The 23404-nt window shown below is 34.7% G+C and overlaps 1 protein-coding gene across 7 annotated transcripts in view; it reads left to right on the top strand.

The window, feature by feature from the left end:
- ANKRD12 (ankyrin repeat domain 12) overlaps positions 1–23404 on the top strand; it is a 124532-nt gene that overhangs the window by 82687 nt on the left and 18441 nt on the right. For all 7 annotated transcript variants that reach the window (XM_077899976.1, XM_077899972.1, XM_077899974.1 and 4 more), the window contains one exon: positions 17871–22588. In XM_077899976.1, coding sequence (XP_077756102.1) covers positions 17871–22588 — 4718 coding nt within the window. The remainder of the gene's footprint in view (positions 1–17870; positions 22589–23404) is intronic.

Raw genomic sequence — 23404 nt, 5'->3', positions numbered from 1 at the left:
TTATCAAAAAGGAAAAAGGCTGTGAGGAAATATCAGCTGAACTAAACAGTGTGCTAGTGACATAATTGATTTCCATTTTTGGTGTAGGCTCCTCACTTCTTCACAGATTAGTAAAAAACAATTTGCAGATAGGCCTTTAGTTCAGGGACTACACTGAGTAGCTGTCCTGTGTCGTGCATATCAAACATTTATGATGTTGTTTGAGGAATACATGTCCTGGTTAGCACAGCTTATGTATACAAGTGTATGGCACTTTTAAATTTGCATAATTCTTTAGTCTTTCTGCCCTCCCCCAACTTCTGCCCTTTTCCCACAGTCTTATTCCACATTATCTTCCTTCACAGAAATTCTGTCTAATAATGGTGTTTGCTACAGATAATTGCTTCTTGCTACCCTGCTGAGGACTCAGTCATATATTCAGAGAGCCATATCATGCCCATGAAACATAATTATGGTGATGGACAAGTGGGTAACTCTGTGTCACACAGTGCCCCCTCATATTTTCTGACATTCATTAATTGCCAAAGTTGAGATTCTGCTGCAAATCTGCAGACATTGATTTTATTACTTAAACAAAGTGTCCAGTGAACAAAGTTGAAAATGCCAGTCATTGTCAGAAAAGTTATCACCTTTTCCTTATTTTACTTTGGCGCCAGAAATCTTGCCTTGTTTATTAAGCAGCTGCTATAAACTTTGCTCACTTGCATACTTCAGCTTAAGCAAGGAGATGGTTCATCGTAACAAATAGATGAGCTACTTTTTAGCATCTGCTGTAAAACAGATTAAGAAACTTAAAAAGACAGTGATATATTATTACCCACTGGTGTTTACTGAGTACATTTCTGTGTCATAAAATACACAAAATGACCAGTATTTTGAAGCCTTATTTTCTTAATATTAAGATAGTAAATTGTTAACTATTCTAAATATATTGTCATAATTTGTGAAACTCATTTCCGCAGCTTTATGTTTCAGGAGCTATGAAAATATGACTGGTTGATACATGCATAAATGGAATTAAAACAATAAATCAAGAGATCAAAAAAACATTCATTAAGTTAAAATATACCAGAAATTTTTATTAAATGGATTATGTGATGTTAAGAGTTTAACCATAAGTAGAAAGAAGCACCACCTTAGGAAATTTTAAAGCAAGCCTTTTAACCTTAGAAGTATGAAGATAACTACAGAAAAAATTACATAAGATGTTTTTAGAGTGTTAAATATCAACATACTTGATCATGAGGCATTTAGACTTGATAGAGCAATTTGCAGGGTAACGGAGTTTGATGTTAGTATACCTGAAATTAAGTATCCTTCTATTTAAGATGTAAAGAATGTTTTATTTTTGTTCTTTCCAAATGGCATTTTAAAATCACTTCTATTGTATATGTTAGGAAGTGTGGGTTAGGCTAAGTGTAGAAAGTTATAATCCACTTATAACCCAAGAACTTTAATTAGGACTGTTAGCAACCTCTTTGATTAAATATTTTTCTGAAATTGTTGAGTGGCAACAAGCATAGTGTTGGGTGTTCAGCACCCTTTATTTTTCACATATCCCTGTAGTACCAGTGCTTAGAAGAAATGAAAAGACATTGAGATAGCAATTATGTATGGAGGGCTGAGCATACAGCATGATAGTCAACAAGATATTCTTTGATTTAATGACCAACCAGAAGAGATTCCATAGTGTTTTGCATAGTGTTTTTGCATGCTCTGCTTTTTCTCCTCTGCTTTGTGGCATATTTGGTACACTTTACACACAGAGTTGTGAATTTTAATTTTTCGAACTTTCTTCTAAATATCACCAGATGCTTCTTCCTGAATCCTAAACAAATAAAACCCCTACACTTCTCTTATTTGAAAATCAGTACTTTCAAATCAGAACAGATTTTATCATATGTCTTATGTGGATTAATTCCAGCAACGTAGTTCCAAAGCTTAAGAATTCTTAATTCTATTCTACATGGAGCGTTTTTTAAAGAAAAACATAAATGTCAAAGTTTGTTAAGTGGAGAAAAAGGAAACAAAATTACTATTTTATAGATACTCACTTTTTAGCAGTGTCTATAAAAATTACACAGTTTTATTTATTTGTTCATATATCAGAAAAATAAGTGGAGAGTTGTGGTTGCAGCTGAGTTGTTTTTTGGATGTCTGCAAATGAATACTTTATAAGCCTTTAAGTTTTATATTACATAAAATAATAGTCTGCTAAATATCTCTTTGAAGTTCATGTACCTATAGTAGTCAAGAAATTTCAAGCATGTTTGCCCAAAATATGTAAAATTATTTATCATAAATACCAAACGAATAGGTTTTTTGTTAATAATCTGTTAGCTTGTTGATTTTCATTACAAACTGAATTTCCACCAGCGCCTAGTAACTTAAAGTGAGTCTGTCACATAATTATGGTAGTTGAGATATTGCTGAATATTTAAGACTAAAACTGTAAAGGATACATTTGGGCAGAACCCTTAAAGACCTTTGACTTTGAAAAATATTTATTATATATGCATATATTTGAATGCATATATAATAAATATTTGAATAATTAATATATAATATATTGCATATATAATACATGCATATATAATAAATATTTGAATATATAGCCTTAGCTATATCATCCTGTCTACAGAAAAATGTTTTCTCTAGTCATGGTTAAAAGGACCTCCATGTAATATACATATATACATATGTACATATGTATATATGTAATGGAATTAGCTGAGACTGGGTGATTTTGTCAGTTTCCTTTAGTGACATCAAAATTTTTGTAGTGATACTAGTCATATTTTTAGGAGAAAAATCTTGATTAATTTATACTTTATAGAATTAGTTTCTGTGTTACTGACCTTTTAGTAGAAAGACAATGTGTAATTAATTATAATTAAGTGAGGCAGTATACAGAGTGATGTCGTACTTGATTTTACTTCCTATATAGATTTTGCCTTAGATTTAGCATTTTCAACTGGTTATATTCTCTTCTTCCCCAGCTCACCCCTAAACTCTTGACTATAATTCTCTTACCTACATCTATTACTATAGAAATACAGTGAAAATAAGTCCTCAGGTAGCATACTTATTTCCAAGTAGATGTATGACTGCTCTTCTTATGTAAAGCAGAATTAAAATACCTAAACTTTCGGGTGCTCAGCTGGCTCAGTCGGTAGAGCATGCAACTCTTGTTCTCGGGGTTATAAGTTCAAGTCCCATGTTGGGTGTAGAGATTACTTAAAAATAAAATCTTTAAAATACCTAAACTTTACTTAGGAAAATTGTGGCTTAGAAGTGGAGATTTAGAAGAGACTATATAAAATTACCTGATGTTTTATTTCCCTGTCTCTAAGCTACATTTCTCAATCAGTTTAGGGATATGAAAACTGTAATGATTTGTTTACTAAAATAACAGGTATAATTTTTTTTAGTGTTACTTCTTTGGCCATATAGTATAAATAAGTAATATAATTAGTCCTTAAATAGATTAGTTGTGGTTAGTGAACTATTATAGAGCAAAGGAACAGCCCAAAATATATATAAGATGCCTGCAACAGTTGTGAAGTATTCCCAGTGAAGCCTCAGAGAATCTCTGAAACTTCCAATCAGTTTATTCAGGAAATAGCCTTGCAAAAGACTGAGATTAAAGAGAGCCACAGATCACTGTAAAGACCTCTCAGAAGAGGAGAGACCTGTTGTAGAGATACACCACAATACTGCTAAAGAAATGAGTTTTTCCCTTTATCAATACAAAAAGAATTCCAGAGATTTAAGGAGAGTCAAGTGAATGAAAGACAAGAAGGCCAAGATGAACAAACAGAACAATTGATCTTGGAAAATGTAAATAATATAGAAAACAGAAGGATGACTTCTTCTCAGTACTCTTGAAGATCCTTGGAGGGCAATCAATCTACTAACCATAACAACAAAAGGTCACTGTAAAAAGTAGACCTGGAAAGTCCTTGGAATTCTAAATATTTATCATTACTGAAAATAAATATTCTATACAGGACTAAAGAACAGACTGGACATTGCTGAAAACCTTGAGATCAAAGAGAAGAGCAACATATAAAACATTTTTTAAAAGACACTAAAATATGAGGGAAAAAAAAACAAAAAACCTACACAGGATAATATATTCATCCTACAAAAAAAGCAAATGCTGAGACGAAAATAATTTTCTTAATTGAAGAAAATATCCTTTAAATAGAGTTTTATGTTTGTGGATCAAAGAGGAATGTTAAAGAATAGAAAGAAAGGAAGAAAGAAAAAAACATCTAGATACATCACAACTTCAAGGATATTTTTTAATCTTACAAGCTCCCAGAATCACAGAGAAACAAGTTGCTTACAAACCAGAGATTGGCATCTTATCTCTCATTCTTACATATGTTTTAGAAGACAGGTGGAGCTGTAGTTAAAACATTCTGTGAAGTATTATTTTGAACCTAGAATTCCATTCCCAACCATATATCACTCAAGTGTCAAGGCTAAAGAAAAACATCCTTGGACATGCTTTCTGTTCTTTTTCTGAAAAAAGTTATTCACATACATTACTCTTTGGTGACACAAAATACAAGTCTAAAAGGAAGATATAAAGACTAAGGATTTTGGTGAAAAATTCCAGAGGGACAGCAATGAGCAATTGGCATATTTTTGAACAAAATGTCACAGAGCTTTATGAAGAATGTTATCAAGAAAAGACTATATAACAATACACATATTGTGTGAATTCGATTCTGAGCATTCACTGTTTCTGGAATTATTGATATGAAGGCGTATTGTCTGAGCTGATGAACAAGAAAAAAAGGTGAAAACTCCAGGGAAAATAGAACATATGAACAATTTATGGCCTAATTATAAAGAGGCTAAAATGTGACATGATTGGGGGCTGCTTACAGAGCACATGCATGCTTTCTGAAATGACAGAAGTGTCCCTTGGTTTGGTCATTTAGAAGAGGCAAGAGAACAGATCTGAATTCAGAAATTCTGTTCACTTTCTTATTTCTAAGTTAGTTAAACTCAAATGTAGTACTCTAAGTTATGAATGAGTCTGTTGAGTGGTGGGATTATTTTATGGGTAGCTTTTCTTCTTTACTCCGCTCTATTTCTCTGGTTTTCTATCATGAACAGTTTTACTTTTATAATAAAAGAACAGTAAATGCTGTTTGAAATGCATTTAAAATAATGAAATGAAAACAATCTTTATAATAAAAATTGCCAAAGAAGTATAGCTTAGGACTTTTTATGTACTAGCCCATCACTGAATAAAAGTGACATACAAAGCAAACACCATCCCAAATGTAAAGTTTCTTTTTTCTTTTTTTGTAATACTCCCAAGTGTTAAAAGAATACTTAGTTCTGTTTGAACTACATTACATTACACACCACACACACACACACACACACACACACACCTTTCAACATTATAGATATTTTGGTAATGGAAATCCAGTCATAAAGCATTTTTCTCTACTCTTTTTGAAATGGCTATTTAATAATAAAGCTCAAATTTTAGTATTCAGTATTATCCAGGTTTGTTCCCTGGATCTCTAATTGTGGGCAAGTTAATTAACCTGTACGTGCTAATAAGTTCCACGTCTATAAAACAGAAATTACCGTACAACCCTCATAGAGGTGTGGCAAACAAAGGTTAAGTGAATTAATATATGAATGCACATAGAATATCAGTTGGCCTGGATATAAGCACTTGATAAATATTAGCTTTAAAGATTGTGAAAATCTGAAATAAGGTTATCACATTAGACATCTCCAGCTATTTAAAATGAAATATTGAGAACTGTACTAATATTGCAGCTTGTAATCTTTAAATTAAAAATGTCATTTTTAATTTAATGTATTTACCATTATAAAGATGAAAATCTAATCAGGTTCGCAGATTTATAGTCATTTAAGATCGTCACAGCATAGCTGCCTTTCCTTTATTTTTTTATTTCTAGCTTTATTGAGATATGATAGACATGTAACATTGTGCAAGTTTATGGTATATAGTGTAATGATTTGATAAATGTGTATATTGCAGAATGATTACGACAGTAAGGTTTGATGACACATCCATGGCCTCACATAGTTACAATTTTGGGTATGTGGTGAGAACTTTTAAAATCTACTTTTAGCAACTTTCAAATATATAATGCAGTGTTAACTGTAGTCACTATGCTATACATTATATCCTCAGAACTTACTCATAACTGGAAACTTGTATCCTTTAACTACCTTCACCCATCTTCCCTATCCTGTGACTTTTTTTCCTTTATAAATTGTATTAATAGTCATGAATGAGGTGTTTTTAATCTCTTATTTCATATACTTATGGAATACTTAAATCAAGATATTGTATATCAAAATCAAGCAAAGAATAGAGAGCGAGTTCATATTTGAAATTCAACTTTGACGTCAGGTGGGTATGTTTAACAGCATTATTTGTTACTTTCTTAATTCAAATCATTTTACAGGTAGTTTAACAGTAAATCTCATTTAATATAATGCTTTATTATAGAACCTAGGGTTTTGTGGCCGAGTTATTTTCTTGAGACACTCAGTCATGAAGTAAACTTAGAAGTAGAAAGTATTTATATGAATGCTTATGGATTATAATATAATAATATGGCATAATTATAAGCATTCATTTAGTTCATCTTGGCTATATTTAGAGTTTTTATGTACTCAGAAGTAACAGCATGATGGTTGTGAGTACTAATATGAAAGTCAGAGAAATGCGTTTGAATATCAAGCTCTACCACTTACTGACTATATAGTCGTGGACAGATTTATTATTAACATTCTTACATAGTAGAATCCTAGACATATAAGGTGGGTACATAAATAAATGAGGTAATTTATAAGCTTGAATAAATATGGTATTTTAAGCTTTCTCTGTGGATTATTTTCAATAACAAAGTTCTCATCTACTTACTAAGTTGTAGAAGAAACACTTTTTATTTTTTTTAAAGATTTTTATTTATTTATTCATGAGACACACACACACACAGAGGCAGAGACATAGGCAGAAAGAGAAACAGGCTCCATGCAGGGAGCCCGATGCGGGACTCGATTCCAGGACTCCAGGATCACGCCCTGGGCCAGAGGCAGACGCTCAACCGCTGAGCCACCCAGGCATCCCGAAACACTTTTTAAAAATCATTCTATAATGGCATTAAATTGCAATTAGCAAATGAAACAGTTGTATAATTGAGTCTCTCTGTCTCTATTCCCATTTCCATTTCCCCACCCTTCTTTGAGGAACACTAAAAAATCCTTTGCATGAGTGGTTGTCTTTTTATGACTAGTATTCTGATGTTTAAAAATATAAATTCCACCAGACATTAATACAAGAAAATTGTTCTTGGTTCGATCTATTTCTTGTTTCTCCTCACTGCCTCTCCTCCTTACCCCAGGAAGTCTTTGTCTGCATATGTCCATTTTTTTACTTGAAAGACAAGTGGTTTCCATTGCCCTCATTCTGAAGAACTACTTGCTTCCATTGTAACCCTGTAATAAGTGAAATAAGTTCCTGGAGTCAGCTTGAATCTTTTTGTCTTCAATTTTCTGATACTAAATTAAACAAATACAAAAAGTTATGGGATTCAGTTTTGGCTTTTTAAGTTAACATGTGCTCTTTTGAATTTGGCATGTTAAATGTACATTTTACTTAAGTGCTTTTTATTTAACAATACATTTTTCTCTTTTTATCTAAGCACTGGATTACTGTGTATCACATGCATGGTATATACCTGGATAATACTAAGCACGTTATGTAAGTTCATGTACTTACATGAACTTACATATACTACTCACAAATAGCCCTGTGAGTTAATCCCTAATGATAGATGACTGACTGTTAAATGGCAGAGCAAAGATTTGAACCTAGAACTAATGACAGAACCTATGTACTTTTCCATTGTATCATGCTGTTTGTCACTGGGTGTGAAAAGTTCAGAGTCTGATGGTCCTGATATCAGCCTAAAACTACAATATGAGTTTAGTATATATTTATTTAACTTAATGATAACTGTTACAAAGTGTACCATGACTAAATTCCTGTTCATTATGTTTGAATGTGGCACCTTCTGTTAGCCACAAAGGGTTCTGAAATGAAATAAAATTGCTGGTGTTTTTTGGTTTTTGCCATAGTCTACCATTCATTAATTTAAAATCTTTAAAGAAAGTTTACATTTCATATATATAACATATTCCTGAAAATGTGCTTACATGTTACCTGATTCTGCACTCAAAAAATTAAGAAAAAAAAATTTTTAAAACCTCCTTAAATATAGTATATATGTGTAGGGTTTTTTATTTTATTCTGTATATTGCATAATGTATTCATTTTTAAAAACCATTTTTAAACAGATTACAGTAATTGTAAAATTAGTGATTTTATTTTTATTATCAAATTATTCAAATATATGCAGAAGTAGAAGGGACAGTATTATGAACTCATATGTATTTATGACCCAGTTTTACTTATTTCCACCTTGTGGCTAATCTTGTTTTGCCTCTCTCCATTCTTCCATACCCCATCATTTTGAAGTCATTTCACTGGAAATGTTTCAGTATCTATAAAAGAATAGAATTTTTTTTACTTGAAACATAACAATAATATCATTATTATATCTAAACTAATGAAATGTTATTACTATTAAATATCCAGTTATTGTGATGCCTGGGTGGCTCAGTGGTTGAGCATCTGCCCTCACCTCAAAGCATGATCCCGGGATCCGGGATTGAGTCCCATATCGGGCTCCTTGAGGGAAGCCTGCTTCTCTCTCTGCCTGTGTCTCTGCCTCTCTCTCTGTCTCTCATGAATAAATAAATGAAATCTTTTATAAATAAATACATACATACCCAGTTATTGTTCCAAGTTCTGATTGTCTCATAAAATCAAAAGATTTTTTTCCTTAACTTTCTCAAAGTCAGAATCCAAATAAAGTCCATTGATTTCATATTGGTTGATATGTCCAAGTATCTTTCAATCTATAGATCTCTCCCTTGCATTCTTATGTTCTTGCAATTGTTGGTTGAAATACCTTGATCATTTGCTGGTAAATTTTCCAAAAGTCCAGGTTTTGCTTATTGCATCTCCGTGATTTCATCTAAGGAAAATTACTTTTCCAAATATTATCTTGCCTCAATTTCACATTTTCTTAATTTATCTACAGTGACTTTAACATTGAGAAGGAAAAGTTGTAGGATGCCTGGGTGGCTCAGAGTGTGATCCCAGGGTCCTAGGGATTGAGTTCTGCATTGGGCTCCCCACAGGGACCCTGCTTCTCCCCTCTCCCAGTGTCTCTGCCTCTCTGCCTCTCTCTGTCTCTCATGAATAAATAAGTAAAATCTTTAAAAAAAAAAAAAAAAAAAAAAGGTTGCTTGTGGCTATTACAAAGAAATTTTGGTGAGGTTGAGCAGATTTTTTTTTTTTTTAATATTTATTTATTCATGAGAGACACAGAGACAGAGACACAGGCAGAGGAGAAGCAGACTCCCCATAGGGAGTCTTATGCGGGACTCAATCCCGGATCCTGGGATCACGCCCTGAGCTGAAGGCAGATGCTCAACTGCTGAGCCACCTAGGCGTCCCTGAGCGGATTATTTTAATGGTTCTGATCAATTTTCCTAATTTTCATCAAGACTGAGGTGAACATTAGGCTTTTTTTGAAACTAATTTCTATCGATATTGGCATAAAATCTTCGTATAAATTATTAAAATACTTTACATGCTGATTTTGCCCATAATTTTAAAACCTTATTTTCATTACTTTTCATAATATCAACTACTGTACATATATTTGTGTTTCATATGGGTCTCTAATTTTCCTGTTCTTCACAATTGAACATTCTTCATTGAGCTTCTATTTTTTTTTAAGATTTTATTTATTCATGAGAGACATAGTGAGAGAGGCAGAGACAGGCAGAGGGAGAAGCAGGCTCCATGCAGAGAGCCCGACATGGGACTCCATCCCGGGTCTCCAGGATCCCGCCCTGGGCTGAAGGTGGCGCTAAACCGCTGAGCCCTTCATTGAGTTTCTGAAGGGGGCTAAAGATTTACTATTATTACACCTATTCAGTTTCCGTCTTAAAACTGTGTCCAGTTTCCCTGATAAATACAAAACACTGTATATTCAAATAACTGTATGAACACTATAAAAATGGTGCCATTGGTTAAAAGTAAATTTCTGGCTAAATAAAAAAGCTTAGTAGCTGATAAATAAGAGCATGAGGTCAATATAGGAAAACAGGCATGTTAGTCCATAATGTGTGAAAGTGCAAGATATATATTGAATGTTGAAGGTGGCACAAAGCAAACAAAAGAGCTGTGCTCCACATGGCAGGTGATACGGGAACTAACAGCATGTGGATGAAATGTTTGCCACCTCTTCAAATTGCTGAGTTTAAAGGAGACCTGGATCAGCAATGAATTACCCAGATAGGAGCACCTAGGTGACTCAGTGGTTGAGCATCTGCCTTTGGCTCAGGTCGTGATCCTGGGGTCTTGGGATCAAGTCCCACATTGGGCTCCCCACAGGGAGCCTACTTCTCCCTCTGCCTTTGTCTCTGCCTCTTTTTCTATCTCATGAAAAATAAAATAACTGGGGGAAAAAAAAATTACCCAGATAGTATCAGTGGCAACATCATTTGCCACCTGGGTACTATACAAACTTGTTGAGTGAATAAGTTTATGTTTCGTGTTTATATCCCTTTCTACAGTCCTCCCCTTCTACCATATGTAGCCCCACTTGATTTCTTAATGTGATTCTGAAATGCCCTATTTGCATATTTATCTACATTTATTAAGCACTCACTATATGTTATTATGAAAGTCCCCAGGTCTTAGTCATGAATTTATGTTTAAAGTATTTGTTGAATAATACAGAAAACAAGCAGAAAATTACAGCTACCTCACTGAAGTTTACCGTCCTACAAAGGACTCTCAAATTCCTTAAATAGGCCATTTTTTTTTTCCTCAGTAAGCACACTGTCATCCCCACCATGCTCCATCCCACAAATACAAAATAGAAGTTTTTCATTCTCTGGATGCTACAGATTTAGGCAGATGCTGTTAAAAAATAAAGTCATATATTATTGTAGGTTTATAGTAAGCTGAATCTTGTGTGTACGTGCACACGTGTATGCATGTATTTAAGCACTCATTTAGAATAGGTGGAATGCATTGAGGATATAGTGGAGTAGATAGCCTTCCCTTTGCCCCTTGCCTTTTTTTGAGGAACAGGCAATCTTTAACCTCCCATATCCCAGTGATGAGAATAACAGATAAAATGCACACCTTTTGGAAGTGATGTTCCCAAAGGATAAATGAGAAGTTAAATGTATCTCCTCCGAAACCATTCCAAATAAACATGTAATCTCCATAAATACCAATGCAAACATAGCCTCAAGATGTCCCCTGCTCACATCTTCCCTATAACAAGTGACTACCCCAAGTCCTTCCTATATATAAATTCTTGAAGTGCTCCTCCCCCTGACCTCTAATCTAAAATATCTTCTAGTTAAGTAGTTGGGAAATAATAAAAAGAAACTGATCAGAATCCACATAAAATATGCATGTAAATTTGGGGAAGAGTGAGTAAAATACTGGTATCACCAATGCAAATAGCAAGAAGAAATGAGAGGTGGGAGACAATGTAGAAAATACTGTTAAGTCAGACAAAAGCATCCTGGGCTACATTTCCTCAGGGTGAGGTAGGTAGCCTTGGACAAGCTACTTAACTGGGTCAGACTCTGTTTACATGTCTCTTAAATAGGAATAATAATTGCTGTTATGAATAAATGGTAGTAGGAGAGATAGTGTTCCTGATTTTGAAAAGTCTCATACCATCATCTTTGTATTTTTATTTTGTTGTAGATAGGAAGCCATCAGATGAAGAGAGACATAATCTGTTCTATAATGCTGGCCACATTTTAGTTAAGGTGATAACTGATCTAGGCAAGAAATGATGAGAACCTGAGATGGGACAGTGGTAATGGGAATAGAGAGAACATGGATTTTAAGAGATAGTCCAGAGATTAAAACTTTGAACAGTTAATTCTGGAAGTTGTGGAATTGAGAATGTTAAGAATGGCTCTGAGGTTTTCAGTTGGAGTAAATGTGTTAATTGATATGCTACAGAAGTGGGAAATAGTGGCTTTCAAGCAGCAAGAGGAAACAGCTGTGGAAAAGAAAGAAGGGAGTTGAATGTCCTCAATTTTGAGTTAGGATGATTAAAAGGAGTCAAAGAGTGTCCAAGTTAGACATCTGAATCTCAGAGGAAAAGCAGAGACCTGGACTTCACTATAAGTTCAAGTTTAGGGTCATGGTGTATATAGTTTTGTATCATCATCATCCATTAGAATAATTATATGTTTTCTAAAAGTAAATATAATTCAAACCATTTTAAAGGCGCAGCCTCTCTCCTGAATTTATTAGGCTTGTGAGATGTAATTGGTTTGTCAAATGCACACTGGTTGTTTTGGAAAGATTTTGAAAGAGGGATTTACTTTATATATTATCATCTCCCTGAATTGGTCACATGTGCTCTGTTTGGCTGCCACCCCTTTTGAATACAAGAAAAGATGGAAATGTATGGTAGCCTCAGTAGGAAAAAAGTCAAGCCTAAAGATAATGACCTCAAATAACATTTAACTATTGTGTAAGGTGTCACTAATATTTGCTGCAAATATCTAAAAGTGCCTTAAGAAGTACAAGAGTAAATTTCAAATGTATTGAAGTGTTTTTAACCAACTAATCTTTTATTAGCATTTTTTATGGAAAAGAAAAATGTTTTAATGAAAAGTTTAATATTTGAATGGTTGCTTAACCTTTGTATTTCTTTTTCTTTCCTAGTTTCCCAAATAAAATTGTTTGAAATAAAAAACATTAATTTTTATTTTTTTTTAATTTAGAGAGTATATGGGGGATGCCTGGATGGCTCAGTGGTTGAGCGTCTCCCTTCGGCCTAGGGCATGATCCTGGAGTCCCAGTATTGAGTCCCATATCTGGCTCCCTGCATGGAGCCTGCTTCTCTCTCTGCCTATGTCTCTGCCTCTCTCTCTCTCTCTCGTGAATAAATAAAATCTTTAAAAAAAAAAAATAGCATGTGCATGAGCAGGGGAGGGGTAGAGGGAGAGAATCTTAAGCAGGCTTTCATGCTCAGCATGGAGCCCAACACAGGACTTGATCTCAGAACCCCAAGATCATGATCTGGGCCGAAATCAAGAACCAGACACTTAACCAGCTGAGCCACCCAGGTGCCCCAAACATTAAGATTTTTTTAAAGGCACTTTTTGTCAGAAATAATTTGATAAATGATTTAAATACAAATTCAGATTTATTGCTTACCTAGATAATTGAAGACCAAAAGATTGGAACAAAAGGAAAACTAACAGTATAATTATAGGCATGCCATTTTGACTACTAGAATTTGAGGATTTGGAGAGCTGAGGTGATTTTCTCACTGTAAGCAGTCCTCTCCTAAGAAAGGCAAAACATATTTTTTTTAAGTTACTATCACACTATAATTGCAGGACCAGCTCTATGTTCCTGTTAAAGTAAATCAAAAGGTCTAAACCTTACTTAGGGAAGAAGAAGAGATTAGGGAAGAAGAGAGATTTCCAGCCTGTTCTGCAATTGAAATGATGTCATGGAGGTATAGTACGTACCTGTGCTGAGATCAGACTCACCAGCTTCATGAGAGCAACACAGGGTTATTGCCACCAGCTGCTGAGAACCACCGGCAGTAGAGCAAGCCCAGTAGGCACGTGCAACTCATTGACCACAGCCAGGTTACAGTCCTTCACTGGACTAATTCCACATTCTCATCATGGACATTAATTAGTGTCAAGCTAACTTTCTCACTTTAAAACTTCACTTTTTTCCCCTTTTAAAAAAGTCATCTTTGAAAAAGATCCATAGGAAAAGTATATTTGCATTGGAGAGTATTGCTTAATTACCTTCAGTTGATGAATCAGGAACACAAATAAATGATAGACCTTAATCTCTCAGGGTACACATATTTGTGTAATTTCCTTGGAATTTGCATTTAACCTTGAATGTATATATTCAAGATAAGCAGTATGATAAGTGAAACATAGGGATGCCTGGGGGGCTCAGCAGTTGAGCCTCTCTGCCTTCAGCTCAGGGTGTGATCCCAGGGTCCTGGGATTGAGTCCTGCATCAGGTTCCCCGCAGGGAGCCTGCTTCTCCCTCTGCCTGTGTCTCTGCCTCTCTTTCTGTGTCTCTCATGAATAAATAAATAAATTTAATTTTTTTTTTAAAAAGTGAAACATACGTGAGATTATATGTGTGGTGTAATTTAAGAAATGTAGTAATATACCTAGACAAAAAAAGACCAGGAGAAAATAGGCTGAAGAAATTATGAAGTGACATTAAACAGTAAATACAAACACATGGCAAAATGAGCCACATGAATAAAAAAAAAAAAACAGTGACACTATTTTATACCTATTAATGAACTTTTTAGATACATATTTGGTAGGCTCCACACCCAGCAAGGAGCCCCCAACACATGGCTTAAACTCAGAACCCAGAGATCAAGACCTGAGCTGAGATCAAGAGCTGGACACTTAACTAACTGAGCCACCCAGGTTGCCCGCCTATTAGTGAACTTTAAAAAAATATATTTTTCCAGGGTCCCTGGGTTGACTCAGTTGGTTTAAATGGCTGCCTTCAGCTCAGGTTTTGATCCTGGAGTCTCAGGATCATGCCCCACGTTGGGCTCCCTGCTCAGTGGGGAGTCTGCTTCTCCTCTGTCTCCCCCCAACTCCACTCCTGTTCTCTGCTTGTTCACTCTCTCTCAAATAAAATCTTAAAAAAAAAACTTTTTTTTCTGATGATAAAAATAATCTGTTTTGCTAGGAATTTGGAAAATACAGAAAAGTTTGAGGATAAAAATCTCCCATAATTCCTCCAGCAAAAGTTTAGTACTATAGATACTTTTTCGATACATTTTTCATTTCTTTTTTCATACACAAATTGATTTTCAAGTAACGTATACAAAAATTTTTTCCACATTATTAGATATCTAGAATATTAAATTAGAAGCAACCTGAATGTCCCTTCAGTAGAAGAATCAGTTTAAATGATTACAAATTAACTCAATGTAATATGAGGCTTTAAAAATAGTAATGATTTAATTTCAGTAGAAAATGTGATCTGTTCAATGGGAAAAGGCCATATGTAAAATGGTATGCATGCTGTGATTGGATCTGTGTATGTCATAGTTACTTCTATGCCCTGAATCCCTGTACATCTTTCATGCCTCAGCTTCAGTGCCACTTATTTGAGAATCCTGCTTTCCTTCTCTAGTTTTCCTAACCAGACTGTTTCCCAAGTGCACCCTTTCGACCTAGTACCTATTACCTTTTTAGCAACCAACAAGTTGTGCAACTGTTAAAGAGGCAAGACTGTCTTTTGATCTTGTCACCCCCTACACACCTAACACTATGAGCCTGGTGGAGCAGAATAAATATTTATTGAAGACTTAATCTCAGTGTAGAACTGAGGTTTTGTGGGGTATATCAAAGAAAAAAAATCATTCCTAATTTCTAATAAAAGTAATCATCTAATGAGACAATATAATAGAATAGCTATAAACCATAAAAAATCCTTGAAAAGTACACATAGAGATAAGTTCTGAAGAACAAATTATAAATAAAGCATTAACAATAGAAAATAACACCTGTTATATAAGTACATATTCTTTTTTTTTATAAGTACATATTCTTGTAGTCAATCAAAGATCAAAATAAACAGTGCTCCCAAAATAGATGTTCCTTTTTGCAACATAAAGTTCTGTAGTTTGATACTATATATTGCAATATTGATGGCTGGGAATGGGGAGCATTTGCAACATCTATAATTCTAAAAATGTTCCTTTTTATACCATCTATCAGTATAACCATTTCACTCATCAGAATAATCCTCTTTAAAAATAAGATTGTGATCTCTCCAGGGCTCCTATGCAGTGCCCAGTGTCTTACACCCCAAAATGCTTCTGGAATTTGGATTTTTATGTGAGAATATTTGGGGGCTAGATCACTTTAGTTAGAGGAAGTTTAATGTATTAAATTTACAATTCTAATAAACAATTTTAGTAAGTACTTAGCAAACTTACCATTTTTATACTGAGGTTGGTGTTTCCTCCTTGTCAGAGGCCTCAGTTTTCATTGCTTTTAGTTAGAAGCCCAGGTTTTCTTTTCAGATTAAAGCCCAATGTATACAAGATACATTTCAGCTAAAAAAAGATGCCAACCTAGGAAGAAGAAAAATCTTTTTCTTAAAAATGACATAAGGGGTGCCTGGCTAGCTCAGTCAGTGGAGCATGTAACTCTTGATCTCAGAAATGTGAGTGCAAGTTAGGTAAGAGATAACTTAACAATAAAATTTTTTAGGGGATCCCTGGGTGGTTCAGCGGTTTGGTGCCTGCCTTTGGCCCAGGGCGTGATCCTGAAGTCCCAGGATCAAGTCCCACGTCGGGCTCCTTGCATGGAGCCTGCTTCTCCCTCTGCCTGTGTGTGTGTGTCTCTCTCTCTCTCTCTTTCTCTCTTTCTCTGTCTCTCATGAATAAATAAATAAAATCTTTTAAAAAATAAAAATATTTTAAAAAGATACAATGAAATAGAATCTAGTAATGTTTTGACTGCATTTATACAACTTGGATGCACTTAAACTTTCATGTACTTAAAATTAATTTTAATGTACTTAAAAATGTGTAGAAGTTGAGCTCATTATCTCCCCCATTGTCTTAGAGTCCGTATTAATGTCAAATCTAAATTATAGACAAGAAAATTAAGGAGCATAGGAGCTTCTTTCAAATACATATTTATTCAGTTTATCTTTTATAATCTTGATTATGTAATTGGGAGATGCATTTCCTTAATTTTTTTTTTTTTACCAGTTATGTGTCTTGTGTAAGTGAAACCATTCACCTTTATATAAGTTTCTACTTTATGAGGATCACTTGACCACTTATGATTTTATTCATAAAAAATTCTGAAACGGGGGTTCCTGGGTGGCTCAGTGGTTGAACGTCTGCCTTTGGCTCAGATCATGATCCCGGGGTCCTGGGTTTGAGTTCCGCAGCAGGCTCCCCATGGGGAGTCTGCTTCTCCCTCTGCCTATATCTCTGCCTCTCTCTGTGTACCTCTCATGGATAAATAAACTCTTTTTTAAAAATTCTTAAATATATAAGACATTATGTGATATTTACTTAATTAAACCCTATAAGTTAGTGGTTCTTAGTCATTTTTGCATCAGTGAATCTTACTTCAGTATTCTTTGTCCAGAAAAAAAAAAAAAATGTACATCGGGATGCCTGGGTGGCTCTGCAGTTGAGTATCTGCCTTTGGCTCAGGTCATGATCCCATGGTCCCAGGGATCAAGTCCCATATGGGGCTCCCTGCATGGAGCCTGCTTCTCCCTCTGCATCTGTCTGTCTGTCTCTCTCTCTCTCTCATGAATAAATAAAAATCTTTTTTAAAAAGTACAGTATATAAAATTTTGTATAATAGTATCCAGCCAATGTGTCACTAGATAGATAGATAGATATATGTATAATGTATATGTCCTGTATCTTTGATATATGAATTCTGAATTCATTATACTATATGCTTTTAGAAGTGTCAAGGGATCTCATTATGAAGCAGATTCTGTATAAAGGTTTTCCAAAATACTGTAGTAGAGTTCATAAATAGTTTTATTGCATTATTCACATATGATACTGAAACTTTCTTTCTGAATTGAAATAGTTACTTTATATGCTATATTTTTCTCTCAGCCTTATTTTCCTGACAGTTTCTCTTGACCAACAACAGATTTTCTCTTCTTCTTCTAGATTCTGAAGAGGCTCGGTCTGTAAATCCTTCCAGTGTTGATGAAAATATTGACTCTGAGACAGAGAAAGACTCTCTCATCTGTGAAAGTAAACAGATAATTCCCAGTAAAGCACCTCTTCCATCTGCTCTTGATGAATATGAGTTCAAAGATGACGATGATGAAGAAATAAATAAAATGATTGATGATAGACATATTCTTAGAAAGGAGCTACGAAAAGAGAATGAAGCTGAAGTAGAAAAGAATAGTTTATTTACAAAACCGGAGAAAGCTTTCTATCCTAAGTCATTTAAAAGTAAAAAACAAAAGCCGTCTAGAGTTTTGTATTCAAGTTCAGAAAGTTCAGATGAAGAAATTCTTCAAAATAAAAAGGTTTCTGCTCCATGTTCTGTCCCTGAAACATCAAATTCTGATACACAAACCAAAAAAGAATATGGAATTTCAAATGAACACAAACAGAAGGGTAAAGTCAAAAGAAAATTGAAGAACCAGAACAAAAATAAAGAGAACCAAGAGCTGAAGCAAGAAAAAGAGGGGAAAGAAAATACCAGAGTAACAAACTTGACCATTAATACTGCACTAGATTGCTCAGAAAAGACCAGAGAGGAGGGGAATTTTAGAAAATCTTTTAGCCCAAAAGATGATACTTCGTTACATTTATTTCATATCTCCACTGGTAAATCTCCTAAACATTCTTGTGGACTAAGTGAAAAGCAGTCAACACCACTAAAACAGGAACATACTAAAACATGTTTATCACCAGGAAGTTCTGAAATGTCATTACAGCCTGATCTTGTTCGGTATGATAATACAGAATCTGAATTCTTGCCAGAAAGTTCAAGTGTAAAATCTTGTAAGCATAAAGAAAAAAGTAAACATCAGAAAGAGTTCCACTTAGAATTTGGTGAAAAGTCAAATGCCAAAGTAAAGGATGAAGATCATAGTCCAACATTTGAAAATTCAGATTGTACGCTGAAGAAAATGGATAAAGAGGGTAAAACATTAAAAAAGCATAAATTGAAACATAAAGAGAGGGAAAAAGAAAAGCATAAAAAAGAAATTGAAGGTGAAAAGGAAAAATACAAAAATAGAGATAGTGCTAAAGAGCTGCAGCGGAGTGTAGAATTTGATAGAGAATTTTGGAAAGAGAATTTTTTTAAAAGTGATGAGACTGAAGATCTGTTTTTAAACATGGAACATGAGTCCCTAACATTAGAAAAAAAATCAAAGTTGGAAAAAAGCATAAAAGATGATAAATCAACCAAGGAAAAACATGTTTCAAAAGAGAGGAATTTTAAAGAAGAACGAGAGAAGATTAAAAAGGAAAGTGAGAAATCTTTCAGGGAAGAAAAAATAAAAGATTTAAAAGAAGAAAGAGAAAATATACCCATAGAAAAAGAAACAGAATGTGGTTCTTTAGGAACAAATGCCAGTGAAGAATCTATAGGATTACACTCAATGGAAAAGGAAATAGAGATGGAAAAACAGGAAAAGTATATAAAAGAAAGTAAGGAAAAATCTGAGAGGCGATTTCAAACTAAAGAAAAGGATTTTGAGAAGACTGAAAGAAAAAATTCTGAAAAAGAGAAGAAGATCAAACATGAGCATAAGTCAGAGAAAGATAAGTTAGATCTTAGTGACTGTGTTGACAAAATAAAAGACAAGCTGTATTCACATCACACAGAGAGGTGCCATAAAGAAAGTGAGAAGCTAAAAAACATCACCACTGTTAAAAAAAATGACGATAGAGAGAAAAGTAGAGAAAAGATGGATAGAAAACATGACAAAGAAAAACCTGAAAAAGACAGGCATCTAGCAGAAAGCAAAGAAAAGCACTTGATAGAAAAAAAAAACAAAGCAGCAGACAGTAGTGACTACACTAAGTCAGAAAAAAGTAAAAATAAAGAAAAAGACAGGGAAGTAGATAAAAAGGAAAAATCTAGAGATAAAGAAGGCATAAATGTAACTAATCCCAAACACTTCCAGGAAGAGAAGAAGTCAAGTACAACAGACAGTTGCAAAGCACAACATGAGAAAACTTTATCCCTTAAAGAAAAAACAAAAGATGAACCTTTGAAAACCCCGGATGGAAAAGAAAAAGATAAAAAAGATAAAGATATAGACAGATACAAAGAACGAGACAAGCATAAGGATAAAATTCAACTAAATAGTTTACTCAAACTAAAATCTGAAGTAGATAAGCCTAAACTTAAGTCATCACCAGCATCAAAAGATACTCGACCTAAAGAAAAGAGATTAGTGAATGATGATTTAATGCAAACAAGTTTTGAACGAATGCTAAGCCTTAAAGACTTAGAAATAGAGCAGTGGCACAAAAAACATAAGGAAAAAATTAAGCAAAAAGAAAAGGAACGGTTGAGAAATCGTAATTGTTTAGAACTTAAAGTAAAAGATAAAGAAAAAACAAAGCATGCACTAGCTGAGTCCAAAAATAAAGAACTTACTAGGTCAAAGAGTTCAGAATTGACTGAAACTTACACCAAGGAGAAACAATCTAAAGATGCTGTAAGTAACAGATCACAATCTGTTGATGCCAAAAATATAACAAATTTAGGGAAGTCATCTTTTGTTTCAGATAATAACTTAAGCAGATCTCCTAGATCCGAAAGTGAAAAGCCAGGTCTCAGCTCCAGATCCGTATCCATGATTTCAGTTGCTAGCTCAGAAGATTCCTGCCATACCACAGTGACGACCCCCAGGCCTCCAGTTGAGTATGACTCTGACTTTATGTTAGAGGGTTCAGATTCCCAAATGTCCTTTTCCCAGTCACCTTTTTTGCCAGTTGCCAAATCTCCTGCCCTTCATGAAAGGGAATTAGATAGCTTGGCTGAACTGCCAGAACGGATTAAACCACCATATACAAGCAGACTTCCAACATCCCATCTCCGATCATCTTCTGTAGAAGATGTTAAATTAGTTATAAATGAGGGAAGACCAACTGTAGAAGTTCGAAGATGTAGCATGCCATCTGTCATTTGTGAACATACAAAACAATTCCAAACCATATCAGAAGAAAGCAGTCAAGGTGGCTTAGCTGTGCCAAGAGAGATTTGTCCTTCTCCCAAACCTGAGGTGTCCTCAAATGTGCCTGAAAGAGAACTTTCAAATGTGTCCAACATACATTCCAGTTTTGCAGCCTCTCCAACTAGATCTGTAAACAGCAAATATATTTCAGCTGATCTAAATGTTATCAAGAGTACTGCTCCATTGGGCACTTTAATGGACAATCCTGTGCATTTAGAGCCATCTAATCAGGTTGGTGTGATCCAAAATAAATCATGGGAGGTATCCGTTGACAAACTGGAATCATTAAGCACCAATGATTTGATCTGCCCAAATTCTAGTACTCCTGATCAAGATTCTTCTGTTCAGGGCTTTTGTAATTCTGAAAACAAAATATTGAAAGAACAGAACACTGACTTTTTATCCCTGCACCAGACAGAACTGCCAGGAAACTCTTGTGCTCAGGACCCAATGTCCTTTCTGCCTTCACAACAACCTTGCTCTTTTCATAGCCAATCACTTTCAGATGCTGAATCTGTTTCTAAACCTATGTCTATGTCATATGTTGCCAATCAAGAGCCAGGTATTTTTCAACAGAAAAATGCAGTTCAAATTATCAATTCTGTTTTAGATACTGATAATGAATCTACAAAAGAGATGGAAAATACTTTTGTCCTAACAGATGTTCAAAAAACAGATGCCTTTGTCCCAGTGTACTCGGAAAACACTGTTCAAGAAGCATCACCAAATTTTGAAAAAGCTAGTACTTTGCCTGTATTGCCATCAGAAAAAGACTTTAGTGGAAATGATGCCTCTTCCCAGTTAAATATACAGTATACATTTAGCAAACTAATGTATAAGTCTTCCAGTGGCCATGAGGTTGAAAATAGCTCTTCTGATATTCAGGTTATTCCACATGAAAAAGAAAACAGACTGGAGAGCTTGGTCTTAACTCATTTGAATGATAAATGTGATTCTGATTTATGTGAAATGAGTACAGGGATGCCAAAAGGAATCCTAAATGAACAAGATAATCCAAAACATTGCTCTGAAGGGGAAAAGTGTTTGCTTTCCATTGAAGATGAAGAATCCCAGCAAAGCACTTTATCAAGTCTGGAAAACCATTTACAACAATCAGCTCAACCAGAGATGCATAAATATGGTCAATTAGGTAAAGTAGAATTAGAAGAAAATGCTGAAGATGATAAAACTGAGAACCAAATCCCTCAAAGGATGACTAGAAACAAAGCAAATACAGTGGCAAATCAAAGCAAGCAGATTCTTGCTAGCTGTACACTGTTGTCGGAAAAAGACAATGAATCTTCATCTCCTAGAGGAAGAATAAGACTGACTGAAGAAGATGACCCTCAGATTCACCACCCGCGGAAAAGGAAGGTGTCACGTGTGCCTCAGCCTGTGCAAGCGAGCCCCTCTTTACTACAAGCAAAAGAGAAAACTCAGCAGTCTCTGGCAGCCATTGTAGATTCTCTGAAACTGGATGAGATTCAGCCATACAGTTCAGAGAGAGCAAATCCGTATTTCGAATACTTGCACATTCGGAAAAAAATTGAAGAAAAGCGCAAATTGTTGTGTAGTGTTATTCCTCAAGCACCTCAGTATTATGATGAATATGTGACATTTAATGGATCGTATCTCTTGGATGGAAACCCCTTAAGCAAGATTTGCATTCCCACAGTAAGTAACATCACTTGATCGGCTATGCCTTGCAGTAGAAGTATAATGCAAGTCACTTACATAGTTTTAATTTTTCTAGTAGCCACATTGTAAAAAAAAAAAAAAAAAAAAAAAAGTAAAAATTTTAACATTTTTTTAACCTAGTATATTCAAAATACTATTTCAAAATAATAACTAGAGAAATTATTAATGTATGACACGTTATATTCTTGTTTTTAACTAAGTGTTGGAAGTCTGGTGTACGTAAGTACATCTCAGTTCATACTAAATGTAGCTACCATTTCAGTAAGTGTTCAATAACCATGCATAGCTAGTGGCTACCTTAACAATCATCACTGGTCTGCCTTATTTTCTTTGTCCTTACCTGCTTTTCCTTTCATCCTAAAGGAGGTATACTTTTATTTCTTTGAAGGATAACTCATTTACATGTACTTCAGGAACAGTCTTCTCTGGAACTTTCCTCTGTTGAGCCACTTCTTAGCTAGTGTATTTTTAATTTTCTTTCTCCATTGGTCTTTATTCACCCACCCTAAGCATCTTGGTTCTCCTTCATCCTGGGGAGAAAAATGTTATTCCATGACTGTGCCAGTTTGTCAAGCTCTCCCTATCTCTTTCCTTCACCACTGCACTCTTGAAGAGTAAGTCTATACCTTATGTTTTCTCTGTATCACTGCCTGTTCATCCTTAAGTTGTATGCACCAGCACACAGCACCAGTGAGCTTGTAATGCCAGATTCATTGAATGCCTCTTTTCCTTTCTACTTGATTTCTGTCACATTTGGCATTGTGACCATCTTGTTCATAAAATTTGCCCCTC

The sequence above is a fragment of the Canis aureus genome, chromosome 6, assembly GCF_053574225.1.
Source record: "Canis aureus isolate CA01 chromosome 6, VMU_Caureus_v.1.0, whole genome shotgun sequence".
Classification (NCBI taxonomy): domain Eukaryota; kingdom Metazoa; phylum Chordata; class Mammalia; order Carnivora; family Canidae; genus Canis; species Canis aureus.
This window is presented reverse-complemented; position numbering and strand designations above follow the sequence as displayed.